The sequence below is a fragment of the Symphodus melops genome (genome assembly GCF_947650265.1).
Source record: "Symphodus melops genome assembly, contig: scaffold_419, whole genome shotgun sequence".
NCBI lineage: Eukaryota > Metazoa > Chordata > Actinopteri > Labriformes > Labridae > Symphodus > Symphodus melops.
Genome location: NW_027636578.1, coordinates 1 through 17,533, shown reverse-complemented (window position 1 = coordinate 17,533; position 17,533 = coordinate 1). Strand labels below are relative to the sequence as shown.

The 17,533-nt window shown below is 47.8% G+C and overlaps 2 protein-coding genes across 2 annotated transcripts; both read left to right on the top strand.

Annotated features, from left to right (window-relative positions):
• Positions 1-1,291: 1,291 nt before the first annotated feature.
• On the top strand, positions 1,292-3,868 carry cUnh5orf63 (chromosome Un C5orf63 homolog). The gene is made up of 4 exons (XM_079373118.1): positions 1,292-1,585; positions 2,830-2,924; positions 3,500-3,556; positions 3,636-3,868. The coding sequence occupies exons 1-4, from the start codon at positions 1,351-1,353 to the stop codon at positions 3,804-3,806; spliced, it is 558 nt and encodes a 185-aa protein (XP_079229244.1). The 5' UTR covers positions 1,292-1,350; the 3' UTR covers positions 3,807-3,868.
• Positions 3,869-5,254: 1,386 nt separating this feature from the next.
• On the top strand, positions 5,255-17,527 carry LOC306819338 (uncharacterized protein; the record flags this gene model as incomplete). Its single annotated transcript, XM_079373119.1, has 5 exons — positions 5,255-5,479; positions 6,864-6,955; positions 16,746-16,821; positions 16,934-16,980; positions 17,370-17,527. Coding segments are annotated over exons 1-5 (465 nt in total), but the record flags the coding sequence as incomplete, so codon positions are not given.
• Positions 17,528-17,533: the final 6 nt, after the last annotated feature.

The window sequence follows — 17,533 nt, the reverse complement described above, 5'->3', positions numbered from 1 at the left end:
ACCCCAGTGACCAGGACCGACCCCAGTAACCAGAACCGACACCAGTAACCAGGACCGACCCCAGTGACCAGGACTGAGCCCAGTAACCAGGACTGACCCCAGTGACCAGGACCGACCCCAGTAACCAGGACTGAGCCCAGTAACCAGGACCGATCTCATTGACCAGGACTCAGCCCAGTAACGAGTACCTGGCCCCTGTAACCAGGACCGACCCCAGTGACCAGGACCGACACCAGTAACCAGGACCGACCCCAGTGACCAGGACCGACCCCTGTAACCAGGACAGACCCCTGTAACCAGGACCGACCCCAGTAACCAGAACCGACACCAGTAACCCGAACCGACACCAGTGACCAGGACCGATCTCATTGACCAGGACTGACCCCAGTAACGAGTACCGACCCCAGTGACCAGGACCGACCCCAGTGACCAGGACCAGTGACCAGGACCGACCCCAGTGACCAGGACCAGTAACGAGTACCGACCCCAGTGACCAGGACCAGTGACCAGGACCGACCACAAGTCAAAGAGAAAACAAACACTGATCCATCAAACTATTTATTCTGAAGACGTTGGTTCCTGGATTCTTTCTCGTCTCATCAGATGGTTTTTTTGGTACTTTTTGATGCAGTCGATCATCAAAATATCAGATCGTATTGTTTTAAACTCGTACATTTAAAAGTGTCAATGTATCAAATCATTTTACCACCTTGGTGACTCACAACCCAAAATCCATTATTCACTTCTTCAGGTCAACGTTTCCAAAAGTGTCCACTGAATAAAGACTCCCACCAGTTTACAGGACTATGGAAACCAGTAGAGTCCCACTAGAGGCTCTCATTATGTCCCATTTAAGGTTCCCATGATGTCCTATGCAAGGTCCTCAATAAATCCCAGTAGAGGTTCCTTGCAATTTCCAGTTAAGGTTCCAGTTACGTCCCAGTACGAAGTTCCAGTATGCATCATTACAGGTTCCCAGTATGCCCCAGTATTGGTTCCCAATATGGCGTGCCATTGGGAGTTCCTTTGAGGTCTGACAGATTTCATTGTTTGGTTTGCACAGTTTGAATGTTTAAGGTGTGAAAATAAAAACTGACCATGGCGAGTGACGTGGCGTGTTAACACGATGTTTGTGATCCCTGACTCGAGGGTCGTTACTGTTCTGTTTGTTACCACGGCGACTCCGAAGTCTGAGACACATCTTCATCCGCAGAGATCCTGGAGTTCAGATTCTTTCAGAACTAAAAGGAACGACTGAAATAAATGAGTCATATTTACTGTTTTTATGAAACTTATATATTTAATCAATCTTGCGGACCTTTCTTCCGTGACATTAAAAATAACACATTCATGCACTTAAAAGAAAAAATATCACATAAAATCTCCAACTTCCGGTCAGCAGGGGGCACTGCTTCACAAACAGCCAGCTTTAAACCAACGAACAAGAAGAGAGGCGACAGCGTTCTTCTCATCTCTTCAAACTTTCACCAAACTTCACAGAAGACACTTTATTTAAGTGAACGGAACCAGAACCTTTCAGCGGGGTTTGATTCCGGACACATTCGGGATTATTCGGCGGCACTCGGTGAGTTCCGTTGCTCTCTGCTGTTTCAGGTTCGGCTCGGTTTGTGTGCTGGAGCGAGTGTTAGCTCTGAGTTAAGCTAACTGCTCATTTTAAAAGAAAAAATGTCCTCTGCTGTAACCATGACAACCACGGAGAGTTTCTGCGGAAGTAGTTAACACTGTGTGTGTGTGTGTGAGTGTGTGTGTGTGAGTGAGTGTGAGAGAGAGAGAGAGAGAGTGTGTGTGTGTGTGAGTGAGTGAGTGTGTGTGTGTGTGAGTGTGTGTGTGTGTGTGTGTGTGTGTGTGAATGTGTGTGTGTGAGTGTGTGTGAGTGTGTGTGTGTGTGTGTGTGTGAGAGTGTGTGTGTGTGTGTGTGTGTGTGAATGTGTGTGTGTGTGTGTGAGAGAGAGAGAGAGAGAGAGAGAGAGAGAGAGAGAGAGAGAGAGAGAGAGAGAGAGAGAGAGAGAGAGAGAGAGAGTGTGTGTGTGTGTGTGAGTGTGTGTGTGTGTGTGTGTGTGTTTAATGAGGACCGCTCCTCACTTGGTGTTCTGGGTTTGGATTCAGTGTCATTAATCTGATGAACTCTGATCTGATTGGAGTTTTATCCCTGAAACATGACGTGACGTCACATGAGCACCTGCTGAGCTCTTCTGGTTCAACAGACATTCTTTATGGGATCAATGATTCAAAGTAGGTCTGAAGGCTGCTGCAGCCTCTACCATCACTGTGTGAATGGATGAGTTCATACTGATGGACTCTGCAGCAGCCTCTACCATCACTGTGTGAATGGATGAGTTCATACTGATGGACTCTGCAGCAGCCTCTACCATCACTGTGTGAATGGATGAGTTCATACTGATGGACTCTGCAGCAGCCTCTACCATCACTGTGTGAATGGATGAGTTCATACTGATGGACTCTGCAGCAGCCTCTACCATCACTGTGTGAACATGGAGGTGTGACCTACAGTATAAAAAAACGGAGGATTCAGATGGCGAGAAAAGAACGATCGCGTTGCTCGGCGTGCTGGGCGTCACCGTGTGGACGTGAACGCCTCTTTCGAATGCAGACAGTCTGAATATCCACGGCGTGTTTCTCTCACTCAAACTGAGCGTTGAAGTCAGACAGGAAACACATCCAGCGTTTCCTGTTTTCTTCTGACCAGCTGGTATTTCATCGTTCTCCTGGCTCCTGCTCTGTGATTGGCCGGCCTGCAGCTCGTGTGGAGGTCAGTAACACTTCTTGTTTCTGTTTTGTTTTTCTCAGATGAAATGTTTTTCCTGAAGAGTCGACCTGCAGCTCTGCAGCTCCTCCGACTGTTCTCTTCACGCTCTTTACCCACTCTCACTCTGTTCACCAAGGTAACCACCCGGCTCCTCCCCTCAACTCTTTGTTACCATGGCAACCAGACCTGCTCGTCAACAATCTCTTGTTATTACTGATCAGAACTTGAACTTGGCTCTGTGACGTTGGACGTGTCAGCTCGCCGTCTGTGCGTCTGTGCGTCTGCTGCGCTCGCTCTCTGGCTGCAGCTTGATGGTTAGAAACGTGACGACCTTCTGACACATCAGACCGTCAACACACAAGCTTCTTCTTTTAAAACTTCACTTTGATCCTCTTTGTGTTTTATGAGCTAAATAGACCTCAATTTATAATCATTATTTTATACACACGCACTCCTGTCAGACAGGAGGGGGCGGAGTCTCCTGAGCACATTAGATCCTGCTGCCTTCTCTCAGTCAGCTGCTTCATGACGCTCAGACTCAAACTGTGTGTGTGTGTGTGTGTGTGTGTGTGTGTGTGTGTGTGTGTGTGTGTGTGTGTGTGTGTGTGTGTGTGTGTGTGTGTGTGTGTGTGTGTGTGTGTGTGTGTGTGTGTGTGTGTGTGTGTGTGTGTGTGTGTGTGTGTGTGTGTGTGTGTGTGTGTGTGTGTGTAGGATCCGTGTCCTCTGTGTGAGGACGCCAAGGAGGAGCTGGAGCCGCTCAAACACCGGGTGAGACTTTTTAACTTCCACTCTTCAGTTTGACCTGCAGCTTCTCTGTGGTTAACCGTGTGTGTGTGTGTGTGTTCAGTTTGTGCTGCAGCAGGTGGACATCACCCTCCCAGAGAACAGCGTGTGGTGGGACAGGTACAGGTACGATATCCCCGTGTTCCACCTGAACGGACGGTTTGTGATGAAGCATCGCGTGGACGCCGTCCTCCTGGACAAACTGCTGACAGACGCCGAGACGCAGACGACATGAGGACGGCTTATTGTCTGATTGGTCTAAATATTTAATCATGAATAAAAAAGGTGATCATGAAAGTGTCAGTACTGCGTCTTCTTCCTGTGGACCAATCAGAAGAGCCTGTCAGTGTGATGTCACACCTGAAACGAGACACAATGTAAATGTAACCCACGTGAAATATAGGACTACTAAATCTATATTTGTCGTTTAGATATAGGTGTAATATCTTATTTCCCCAGTAGAGGGCGCGTGCCGCCGAGCAGCAGCAGTAGAGAGCGTAGTGACGTTGCTACTTAGTGACCTGTCAATCACGCCGTAGGCGGAACTTTTCCCGGTATGATTTCTGTAAAATAATTAAAAAACCTTAATTAATCTAGTCTAAGGAATATTCTGATGTTGATAAATTCGCTCTTTCTAGCAGAAACACGTTGTGAACCTGAGGACGACAGCTTTGGTTTCTATGAGTCTCCGGTGAGTTTGAGCTCGTGTTGCATGTTAGCATAATGTTGTGCTAGCCTCTCTGGTGAGAGTAATATAAGCTGTTTAAGTTAAGATATGTTTACTAAAAGATCTTTAAGGTATTTACGAGATGGCTTTATTAGGCTACCACTGTATTTTGGTGTACTTTATGTCATTGTTTATGTTTTGAAAAAGATCGCTAACGCGGGATGCTAACGCGAGTTGCTACATGCTAATCTACTGTATTAGTCTGGTTAATTTGATGAGTCACTGTATGCTAGAAGCTAGCAAATGCTAATTACTATGCTACGGTATCATTCAGAGGAGCACATCTTCAAAGGTTTAAAGCAGAATTCAAATATGGTTTAACTCATTTGTTGATAAAATTCACTAGTTATGTGTAACAGTAGTCATTTAATTCATTTTCCTGTTTTAAAATGCAAATCTTTATTTAAAAGTTTAAAGAGGAAATATGAAGAGTAAAATTGTTTAAAAAGATAAATTAATGTATTTACTAAAATACCATGACATATGGTGAGTAATGTAAAGACACTATGTTGTTAAAAGGTAAGTCTTTTGATACACAGCATTTAATGTTAAATGTATTTACAGGTGTTTCCTTAGATTTTGGTTACATGAACAAATACTGAAGTCGAAGTTAATGAGGTCTCATGTTAGAAACAGAACGCAGTGTGACCAGCTGCTCAGAGGACGTGGGTTTGCTTGAGTCATTCATTCTTTTTATCCCAGAGAAGACGCGTACACTCTTATTAACCTGCCCAGGTAGCAGACATTGAACACACCTGGAATATCTCCTGAAGCTGAACTCTTTATAGAGGAGGATTCCAACTCCAAGACGTTTTCTTTTGGTTTAGTTTTTATTTTTCCTGTTTACAAACTTCATCACTGTAAATGGATTTTATGCCTTAAAGAGCGTCGACTGTTCAACCCAACACGACTCCTTTTTATCCTTGAAGGTGCTACACAAACACACCTGAGCTACCTGACACTGTGAGCTCATCAATGTTTCAGCTGCTGTCAGCCAATCACAGCCCTGTCTGCCTGTGTGACCTGGAAGCACACTGAGCAGGTGTAGCGTGTGCTGCTTGGTTGCCATGGAGACGGTCAGGCGTGACGATGGCGTCGAGCAGCAGCAGAGCTGAAGACGTTCAGTTTGCTCTGCAGAGAGCAAAGAAGAAGATCAGCAACCTGCAACGGCAACTTAACGAGTAAGAGCAACTGAAGACAGGCTGGAACTGGTTTCAACTGGTTTAAATATGGACTTAAACTGGTTTCAACTGGTTTAAATATGGACTTAAACTGGTTTCAACTGGTTTAAATATGGACTTAAACTGGTTTAAACTGGTTTAAATATGGACTTTAACTGGTTTAAACTGGTTTAAATATGGACCTTAACTAGTTTAAACTGGTTTAAATATGGACTTAATCTGGTTTAAACTGGTTTAAATATGGACTTAAACTGGTTTAAATATGGACTTAAACTGGTTTAAATATGGACTTAAACTGGTTTAAATATGGTCTTAGACTGGTTTAAACTGGTTTAAATATGGACTTAAACTGGTTTAAATATGGACTTAAACTGGTTTAAACTGGTTTAAATATGGACTTAAACTGGTTTCAATATGGACTTAAACTGGTTTAAATATGGACTTTAACTGGTTTAAATATGGTCTTAAACTGGTTTAAATATGGTCTTAAACTGGTTTAAATATGGTCTTAAACTGGTTTAAATATGGACTTAAACTGGTTTAAATATGGTCTTAAACTGGTTTAAATATGGACTTAAACTGGTTTAAACTGGTTTAAATATGGTCTTAAACTGGTTTAAATATGGTCTTAGACTGGTTTAAACTGGTTTAAATATGGACTTAGACTGGTTTAAATATGGTCTTAAACTGGTTTAAATATGGACTTAAACTGGTTTAAATATGGTCTTAGACTGGTTTAAATATGGTCTTAGACTGGTTTAAATATGGTCTTAGACTGGTTTAAATATGGTCTTAAACTGGTTTAAATGTGGTCTTAAACTGGTTTAAATGTGGTCTTAAACTGGTTTAAATTTGGTCTTAAACTGGTTTAAATATGGACTTAAACTGGTTTAAATGTGGTCTTAAACTGGTTTAAATGTGGTCTTAAACTGGTTTAAATGTGGACTTAAACTGGTTTTAAACCAGTGTTACACTGCTGTTCACCGGTTTGAATCTGGTGTCATACTGGTCTCAGCAGTGTCAGATCTGAACTGGACTAGATTGGGTCTGAACCTGTACTGCTCCGAAGTGACTGTCAATGATCAGCTGAGGAATTCTGGGTAATTAACTTGAGCTCTGCTGGGACCATGTGACTCGCTGGGACCATGTGACTCGCTGGGACCATGTGATCAGATGTGTAGGCTGACTGGAGATCAGGAGAGCTGAACCTCCTCCTGAGTGTGACTCACTCTGTGTTCTGGTCTGACTGGAAACTGACCAGTTTAACCAGTCACAGCTGAACTCCAGGAAACCTGCACCTTCTTTTAGTAGAAGAAGACTGAGGAGTGTGTGTGTGTGTGTGTGTGTGTCAGGTCTCTGAGCTCTGGTGTCTTTGTGTTTCCAGAGAAACCAGTTCATTGAGTCCAGCAGAGACCGGCATAACGACATGGACGCCCAGCAAGGATCTCCGGGACTCTCTGGTGGACATGTACACAGGTAAAATACGACAGGTGTTGTTATGAAGGAAACTGAGAGACTTTGATAGGATGTGAAACGTAACGTTAGCATCACAGGGACTGGTTCAACTGGTTTTGAGGGTTCAGACACATCGTTAGACTTTAAGGGGTTAAAGAAGGGTTCCCCCCCCCAGGCTGAACCAGGACACAGGGTGGGGCCCCCCCACCCTGTGTCCTGGTTCAGCCTGTTTCAGTTCATTCCTGATAAAATGACCTCAGGTGTGTTTACAGGTCAGAAACCACGTCTCCTCCGTCTCTTCAGCTAAAGAGGGACGAGATGTAATGACTCAGTCTGTCCACCAGGTGGAGCTGTGGTCCTACATAGAGCTGTTCACCCACAGCAAGTCAGCTCCCACCGCCATGAAGGATTCTTCTAATGTCAAAGGTATTACCTGAGCCCGTCATGGCGGAGCGCCTGGAGCTCGCCGTCATGGCGGAGCGCCTGGAGCTCGCCGTCATGGCGAAGCGTCTGGAGCTCGCCGTCATGGCGGAGCGTCTGGAGCTCGCCGTCATGGCGGAGCGTCTGGAGCTCGCCGTCATGGCGGAGCGCCTGGAGCTCGCCGTCATGGCGGAGCGTCTGGAGCTCGCCGTCATGGCGGAGCGCCTGGAGCTCGCCGTCATGGCGGAGCGTCTGGTCTTTAATCTGAAGCTCGGCGTCATGGCGGAGCGTCTGGAGCTCGCCGTCATGGCGGAGCGTCTGGAGCTCGCCGTCATGGCGGAGCGCCTGGAGCTCGCCGTCATGGCGGAGCGTCTGGTCTTTAATCTGAAGCTCGGCGTCATGGCGGAGCGCCTGGAGCTCGCCGTCATGGCGGAGCGCCTGGAGCTCGCCGTCATGGCGGAGCGTCTGGAGCTCGCCGTCATGGCGGAGCGTCTGGAGCTCGCCGTCATGGCGGAGCGTCTGGTCTTTAATCTGAAGAGTTGGAGCTCGGCGTCATGGCGGAGAGTTGGAGCTCGGCGTCATGGCGGAGCGCCTGGAGCTCGGCGTCATGGCGGAGCGTCTGGAGCTCGCCGTCATGGCGGAGCGCCTGGAGCTCGCCGTCATGGCGGAGCGCCTGGAGCTCGCCGTCATGGCGGAGCGTCTGGAGCTCGCCGTCATGGCGGAGCGTCTGGAGCTCGCCGTCATGGCGGAGCGTCTGGAGCTCGCCGTCATGGCGGAGCGTCTGGAGCTCGCCGTCATGGTGGAGCGTTGGACCTCCCATCATGGCGGAGTGTCTGGAGCTCGCCGTCATGGTGGAGCGTTGGACCTCCCATCATGGCGGAGTGTCTGGAGCTCGCCGTCATGGTGGAGCGTTGGACCTCCCGTCATGGCGGAGCGCCTGGAGCTCGCCGTCATGGCGGAGCGCCTGGAGCTCGCCGTCATGGCGGAGCTGTAATCTCTGGTGTAAGTGCTTCTGGAGTGTTTGCAGTGAATCGTCTGATGTGAACACAGAGGATCACACCTGCTGCGACCAATGACGGCCCTGATTATCTGTTACCGTGGCAACTATCACTGGGTGTGACCTCGACATCCACAATATACAGGTTTACAGCAGAGTCACACCTGAAATATGAGCTTGCCCTCACCTGGTGATGTCACAGCTGATGTCAGAAACAAGGAAGTAAAGTCTGCTCATCACACCTGTCAGGAGAGAGGAAAGGAAAGGAGAGAGGAAAGGAGAGGAAAGGAGAGGAGAGAGGAAAGGAAAGGAGAGGAGAGAGGAAAGGAGAGGAGAGAGGAAAGGAAAGGAGAGAGGAAAGGAGAGGAAAGGAGAGGAGAGAGGAAAGGAGAGGAAAGGAAAGGAGAGGAGAGAGGAAAGGAGAGGAAAGGAAAGGAGAGGAGAGAGGAAAGGAAAGGAGAGGAGAGAGGAAAGGAGAGGAGAGAGGAAAGGAGAGGAGAGAGGAAAGGAGAGGAGAGAGGAAAGGAAAGGAGAGGAGAGAGGAAAGGAGAGGAGAGAGGAAAGGAGAGGAGAGAGGAAAGGAGAGGAGAGAGGAAAGGAAAGGAGAGAGGAAAGGAAAGGAGAGGAGAGAGGAAAGGAGAGGAGAGAGGAAAGGAAAGGAGAGGAGAGAGGAAAGGAGAGGAGAGAGGAAAGGAAAGGAGAGAGGAAAGGAGAGGAGAGAGGAAAGGAAAGGAGAGAGGAAAGGAGAGGAAAGGAGAGGAGAGAGGAAAGGAGAGGAAAGGAAAGGAGAGGAAAGGAGAGGAGAGAGGAAAGGAGAGGAAAGGAAAGGAGAGGAGAGAGGAAAGGAGAGAGGAAAGGAGAGGAGAGAGGAAAGGAGAGGAGAGAGGAAAGGAAAGGAGAGGAGAGAGGAAAGGAGAGAGGAAAGGAGAGGAAAGGAAAGGAGAGGAGAGAGGAAAGGAAAGGAAAGGAGAGGAGAGAGGAAAGGAGAGGAGAGAGGAAAGGAAAGGAGAGAGGAAAGGAGAGGAGAGAGGAAAGGAAAGGAGAGAGGAGAGGAGAGAGGAAAGGAAAGGAGAGAGGAAAGGAGAGGAGAGAGGAAAGGAAAGGAGAGAGGAAAGGAGAGGAAAGGAAAGGAGAGGAGAGAGGAAAGGAGAGGAAAGGAAAGGAGAGGAGAGAGGAAAGGAAAGGAGAGAGGAAAGGAGAGGAGAGGAGAGAGGAAAGGAGAGGAGAGAGGAAAGGAAAGGAGAGGAGAGAGGAAAGGAGAGGAGAGAGGAAAGGAGAGGAGAGAGGAAAGGAAAGGAGAGAGGAAAGGAGAGGAAAGGAAAGGAGAGGAGAGAGGAAAGGAGAGGAAAGGAAAGGAGAGGAGAGAGGAAAGGAGAGAGGAAAGGAGAGGAGAGGAGAGAGGAAAGGAGAGGAGAGAGGAAAGGAAAGGAGAGGAGAGAGGAAAGGAAAGGAGAGAGGAAAGGAGAGGAGAGAGGAAAGGAGAGGAGAGGAGAGAGGAAAGGAGAGGAGAGAGGAAAGGAAAGGAGAGGAGAGAGGAAAGGAGAGAGGAAAGGAGAGGAGAGAGGAAAGGAAAGGAGAGGAGAGAGGAAAGGAGAGGAGAGAGGAAAGGAGAGGAGAGAGGAAAGGAGAGGAGAGAGGAAAGGAAAGGAGAGAGGAAAGGAGAGGAAAGGAAAGGAGAGGAGAGAGGAAAGGAGAGGAAAGGAAAGGAGAGGAGAGAGGAAAGGAGAGGAAAGGAAAGGAGAGAGGAAAGGAGAGGAGAGGAGAGAGGAAAGGAGAGAGGAAAGGAGAGGAGAGGAGAGAGGAAAGGAGAGAGGAAAGGAGAGGAGAGGAGAGAGGAAAGGAGAGGAGAGGAGAGAGGAAAGGAGAGAGGAAAGGAGAGGAGAGGAGAGAGGAAAGGAGAGAGGAAAGGAGAGGAGAGGAGAGAGGAAAGGAGAGGAGAGAGGAAAGGAAAGGAGAGGAGAGAGGAAAGGAGAGGAAAGGAAAGGAAAGGAGAGGAGAGAGGAAAGGAGAGGAGAGAGGAAAGGAAAGGAGAGGAGAGAGGAAAGGAGAGGAGAGAGGAAAGGAGAGGAAAGGAGAGGAGAGAGGAAAGGAGAGGAGAAAGGAAAGGAGAGGAGAGAGGAAAGGAGAGGAAAGGAAAGGAGAGAGGAAAGGAGAGGAGAGAGGAAAGGAAAGGAGAGAGGAAAGGAGAGGAGAGAGGAAAGGAGAGGAGAGAGGAAAGGAAAGGAGAGGAGAGAGGAAAGGAAAGGAGAGGAGAGAGGAAAGGAAAGGAGAGAGGAAAGGAGAGGAGAGAGGAAAGGAAAGGAGAGAGGAAAGGAAAGGAGAGAGGAAAGGAGAGGAGAGAGGAAAGGAGAGGAGAGAGGAAAGGAGAGGAGAGAGGAAAGGAGAGGAGAGAGGAAAGGAAAGGAGAGGAGAGAGGAAAGGAGAGGAGAGAGGAAAGGAAAGGAGAGAGGAAAGGAAAGGAGAGAGGAAAGGAGAGGAGAGAGGAAAGGAAAGGAGAGAGGAAAGGAGAGGAGAGAGGAAAGGAAAGGAGAGGAGAGAGGAAAGGAGAGGAGAGAGGAAAGGAGAGGAGAGAGGAAAGGAGAGGAGAGAGGAAAGGAGAGGACGAGCAGAAAGATGAAGAGAAGGGGGAGAAGACATTGTTTACTTCGAACCAACTGGTTCATACTGGTTTATTTTGTGTATCAGCTGCTGGTCTGATCACTTTAAATGTTATTGATATGCACACACACACACACACACACACACACACACACATTCCTGCACACAGACATGAAAAGCAGCTCCTTCAGTCTGATCAAACAAGTGTGTGTGTGTGTGTGTGTGTGTGTGTGTGTGTGTGTGTGTGTGTGTGTGTGTGTGTGTGTGTGTGTGTGTGTGTGTGTGTGTGTGTGGAGACCACCCACTCTGCAGATTAAACACAGTTCACACGACCATCTCCACCCTTTCTCTCCTCATTCACAAGCAGCCTCTCTCGCCCTTTGTCTTCCTCTCTGTCATTATAGTAATCTGCTGACCAGCCTGTGTGTGTGTGTGTGTGTGTGTGTGTGTGTGTGTGTGTGTGTGTTTCTGTGTGTGTGTGTGTGTGTGTGTGTGTGTGTGCCTGTGTGTGTGTGTGTTTCTGTGTGTGTGTGCCTGTGTGTGTGTGTGTGTTTCTGTGTGTGTGCAGCGTCTGACTGGTCTCAGTTCAGTTTGGTTTTGTTTTTCATCTGCAGTTAGAGTTTGACATGATTCAAGTAAAAATCAAACATCTACTCCAGTTTGATGTCACAGACTCCACAAATAAAACAATAAACAGTACGAGAGCTCTATGGAGACTGACTCACTGCAGGAGACAGACTCTAGTGGACACTGGAGGAACTGCAGCTGTAAAGTTGGACATTTTAACATAGAGCTCTATGGAGACTGACTCACTGCAGGAGACAGACTCTAGTGGACACTGGAGGAACTGCAGCTGTAAAGTTGGACATTTTAACATAGAGCTCTATGGAGACTGACTCACTGCAGGAGACAGACTCTAGTGGACACTGGAGGAACTGCAGCTGTAAAGTTGGACATTTTAACATAGAGCTCTATGGAGACTGACTCACTGCAGGAGACAGACTCTAGTGGACACTGGAGGAACTGCAGCTGTAAAGTTGGACATTTTAACATAGAGCTCTATGGAGACTGACTCACTGCAGGAGACAGACTCTAGTGGACACTGGAGGAACTGCAGCTGTAAAGTTGGACATTTTAACATAGAGCTCTATGGAGACTGACTCACTGCAGGAGACAGACTCTAGTGGACACTGGAGGAACTGCAGCTGTAAAGTTGGACATTTTAACATAGAGCTCTATGGAGACTGACTCACTGCAGGAGACAGACTCTAGTGGACACTGGGGGAACTGCAGCTGTAAAGTTGGACATTTTAACATAGAGCTCTATGGAGACTGACTCACTGCAGGAGACAGACTCTAGTGGACACTGGAGGAACTGCAGCTGTAAAGTTGGACATTTTAACATAGAGCTCTATGGAGACTGACTCACTGCAGGAGACAGACTCTAGTGGACACTGGAGGAACTGCAGCTGTAAAGTTGGACATTTTAACATAGAGCTCTATGGAGACTGACTCACTGCAGGAGACAGACTCTAGTGGACACTGGAGGAACTGCAGCTGTAAAGTTGGACATTTTAACATAGAGCTCTATGGAGACTGACTCAGTGCAGGAGACAGACTCTAGTGGACACTGGAGGAACTGCAGCTGTAAAGTTGGACATTTTAACATAGAGCTCTATGGAGACTGACTCACTGCAGGAGACAGACTCTAGTGGACACTGGAGGAACTGCAGCTGTAAAGTTGGACATTTTAACATAGAGCTCTATGGAGACTGACTCACTGCAGGAGACAGACTCTAGTGGACACTGGAGGAACTGCAGCTGTAAAGTTGGACATTTTAACATAGAGCTCTATGGAGACTGACTCACTGCAGGAGACAGACTCTAGTGGACACTGGAGGAACTGCAGGTTTTAAGGACTTGTGTGCTGAATCAACTAAAACTAAAAGGAGATTTTATGTGTGAAAGAATTTATTGAAAAAGGAGAATTTGAGTTTGAAGGAGCTCGAATGATTCATTTCCTTTTTTCTCCTGTAAGTCAGTGAAGCAGCTGTTGATTAATTTCCTGTTAATTGTTTATTAAATGTTTCTGAATGAGGATGAATGGAGTTGTAAAAAGGTCAGATGGACTCAAACCTACATCAGTATTTACTGTATTGTTTGTCTTTATGAAGAAGTGTGTGTGTGTGTGTGTGTGTGTGTGTCTCCTGGGCTTAATGTCCGTATCTAAATTCATGTGCGGCGGTGGCGTGGTGGTGGCGACGGCGTGGTGGTGGCGGGCGGATCACAGACGGATTGTGTTGGATTTGAGCTGAAGCCTCTTTAATCATCGTAACACCGTCATTAATATTCATGCAGTCAGCTGGAACACCCCGCTCTCTCTGCACCAAACTTTCTGCACAAAATGTATTAAATACAGCTTAAAAAATTAATGGACTTTAGTTTATATTACATGAAGAGGAAAGGGGGGGAGGGGGGGGCAGGCCTCCCCCGCCTCCCCCCTCCTCCTCTCATTGGCTGGCACAGATTGCTCCTCTGATTGGCCTTTGTAATTTCCCTTTTTTCTGCACATTTTTCCATCTTTGACGAGACTTCAAAGCGAGCGCGAGGCATGAACGGTCATTTAGAAGGATTTAAGCACATTATCACATCTGTAATTGTACATGAATAATAAGAAGAGCCGCCGCGCTCAATTAGCTCTGAGTCCACAATGAGACGGGGGGGGGGGGGGGGGGGGGGGGCAGAGGACGACAGGAAATGAGAAAAGTTTCAAAGTGAAGAAATAATTCAATAACTGTAAAACAGCAGAATCTGTGTCCCACCGTACGTCCTCAGTTAGAACGGTGCGTTCACTTGTTCATTCACAGAATCAGATTTTTCAGTTTCCTCTTTAACCTCCCAGCAATTCGACCGCAGATAACCAAAGGCTTATTCTTAACCAAAGCTCGAAACGACTTCAGAGTATGTTTCTCTGACTTCACCTGGTCAGACAGACCGTGACATCATCACGCCAAATATACTCATAACACACGCGCTAACCCGCAGGCACAAGTCCCATTCATTTGTCTACTCTCACACACACACACACACACACACACACACACACACACACACACACACACACACACACACACACACACACTTACAGCTGAGTGTTTAATGATCTGTGTGTTTTGTTGCTTGCTTTCGACTTAACAAGCATTTAGCGTGATTTCTGCTTCTGTTTTAATTACACCTGAGGATCTGCGTTCTGATTGGCTTCCTCTTTAACGAGAGTCGTTAACTGGCCTTAACGAGATATCAAAGCTCTGTTTGCTCTGCTGATGAGCTGCAAGTATTTAGAAAGCTCGACGTGACAACAGGATTACTGTCCTCTAATGATTAATAAAGAGAGAGGAGGACAGGTGTACTCAGACTGCAAACAGACAGACAGGTGTACTCAGACTGCAGACAGACAGACAGGTGTACTCAGACTGCAGACAGACAGGTGTACACAGACTGCAGACAGACAGGTGTACTCAGACTGCAGACAGACAGGTGTACTCAGACTGCAGACAGACAGGTGTACTCAGACTGCAGACAGACAGGTGTACTCAGACTGCAGACAGACAGGTGTACTCAGACTGCAGACAGACAGGTGTACTCAGACTGCAGACAGACAGACAGGTGTCCTCAGACTGCAGACAGACAGACAGGTGTACTCAGACTGCAGACAGACAGGTGTACTCAGACTGCAGACAGACAGACAGGTGTACTCAGACTGTAGACAGACAGGTGTACTCAGACTGCAGACAGACAGGTGTACTCAGACTGCAGACAGACAGACAGGTGTACTCAGACTGCAGACAGACAGGTGTACTCAGACTGTAGACAGACAGGTGTACTCAGACTGCAGACAGACAGGTGTACTCAGACTGCAGACAGACAGGTGTACTCAGACTGTAGACAGACAGGTGTACTCAGACTGCAGACAGACAGGTGTACTCAGACTGTAGACAGACAGGTGTACTCAGACTGTAGACAGACAGGTGTACTCAGACTGTAGACAGACAGGTGTACTCAGACTGCAGACAGACAGGTGTACTCAGACTGCAGACAGACAGGTGTACTCAGACTGCAGACAGACAGGTGTACTCAGACTGCAGACAGACAGACAGGTGTACTCAGACTGCAGACAGACAGACAGGTGTACACAGACTGCAGACAGACAGGTGTACTCAGACTGTAGACAGACAGGTGTACTCAGACTGCAGACAGACAGGTGTACTCAGACTGTAGACAGACAGGTGTACTCAGACTGCAAACAGACAGACAGGTGTACTCAGACTGCAGACAGACAGGTGTACTCAGACTGCAGACAGACAGGTGTACTCAGACTGCAGACAGACAGACAGGTGTACTCAGACTGTAGACAGACAGGTGTACTCAGACTGCAGACAGACAGGTGTACTCAGACTGCAGACAGACAGGTGTACTCAGACTGCAGACAGACAGGTGTACTCAGACTGCAGACAGACAGGTGTACTCAGACTGCAGACAGACAGGTGTACTCAGACTGCAGACAGACAGACAGGTGTACTCAGACTGCAGACAGACAGGTGTACTCAGACTGCAGACAGACAGGTGTACTCAGACTGCAGACAGACAGACAGGTGTACTCAGACTGCAGACAGACAGACAGGTGTACTCAGACTGCAGACAGACAGGTGTACTCAGACTGCAGACAGACAGGTGTACACAGACTGCAGACAGACAGGTGTACTCAGACTGCAGACAGACAGGTGTACTCAGACTGCAGACAGACAGGTGTACTCAGACTGCAGACAGACAGGTGTACTCAGACAGGTAGACAGACAGGTGTACTCAAACAGGTAGACAGACAGGTGTACTCAGACTGTAGACAGACAGGTGTACTCAGACTGCAGACAGACAGGTGTACTCAGACTGCAGACAGACAGACAGGTGTACTCAGACTGCAGACAGACAGGTGTACTCAGACTGCAGACAGACAGGTGTACTCAGACTGCAGACAGACAGACAGGTGTACTCAGACTGCAGACAGACAGGTGTACTCAGACTGCAGACAGACAGGTGTACTCAGACTGCAGACAGACAGGTGTACTCAGACTGCAGACAGACAGGTGTACTCAGACTGCAGACAGACAGGTGTACTCAGACTGTAGACAGACAGGTGTACTCAGACTGCAGACAGACAGGTGTACTCAGACTGCAGACAGACAGGTGTACTCAGACTGCAGACAGACAGGTGTACTCAGACTGCAGACAGACAGACAGACAGGTGTACTCAGACTGTAGACAGACAGACAGGTGTACTCAGACTGCAGACAGACAGGTGTACTCAGACTGCAGACAGACAGGTGTACTCAGACTGCAGACAGACAGGTGTACTCAGACAGGTAGACAGACAGGTGTACTCAAACAGGTAGACAGACAGGTGTACTCAGACTGTAGACAGACAGGTGTACTCAGACAGGTAGACAGACAGGTGTACTCAGACAGGTAGACAGACAGGTGTACTCAGACTGCAGACAGACAGGTGTACTCAGACTGCAGACAGACAGACAGACAGGTGTACTCAGACTGCAGACAGACAGACAGGTGTACTCAGACTGCAGACAGACAGGTGTACTCAGACTGCAGACAGACAGGTGTACTCAGACAGGTAGACAGACAGGTGTACTCAGACAGGTGTACTCAGACAGGTGTACTCAGACAGGTAGGGTGATGCTGGAAACACTTTGATTACAAGTCAACTGTCTGGTTTTTTGTTTTCAGCTAATCCAAGCGTGAACGTGGAGCTGCGACAGCGTCTGCCTTCACCTGGCCGACAGAGAGCCAGCAGCACGGACAGGTAACTGCAACATGGAGACTTAGAAAGGTGCATGCTGGGTAATGAGGGTTTATCCTGTGAAGAGCAGGACAGAGATGAGCAGCGTCAAAATGTGATGATAGTGTGTTTACAGAGCGAGGATCAGCCGGGTAGTGTGGGAGCACAGTGAGCGGCCTGAAGGTGAGGTTGCATCATGTTGGACACTTTTATATCTGTGACGTGTCCACAGTGTCAATCAATCAATCAATCAATCTTTATTTATATATCTGTGACGTGTCCACAGTGTCAATCAATCAATCAATCAATCTTTATTTATATATCTGTGACGTGTACACAGTGTCAATCAATCAATCAATCAATCTTTATTTATATATCTGTGACGTGTCCACAGTGTCAATCAATCAATCAATCAATCTTTATTTATATATCTGTGACGTGTCCACAGTGTCAATAACTCCTCATTTAAACTTTCATCTGATTAGAGTTCAAATCAAACCTCAGTTCAGTTGACAGGTAGAGTTTAGTATCATCTGCATATCGACACACATTCATGGAGTGTCTCCTTACAGCCCCTCCTCACCTCCAGGAGCCTCCCCCCACCTGCTCGCCCCCCCTGCTGACCCACAGGACCTCCATCTCTCCAGTCTCGCCCCCCCTGCTGTCCCACAGGACCTCCATCTCTCCAGTCTCGCCCCCCCTGCTGTCCCACAGGACCTCCATCTCTCCAGTCTCG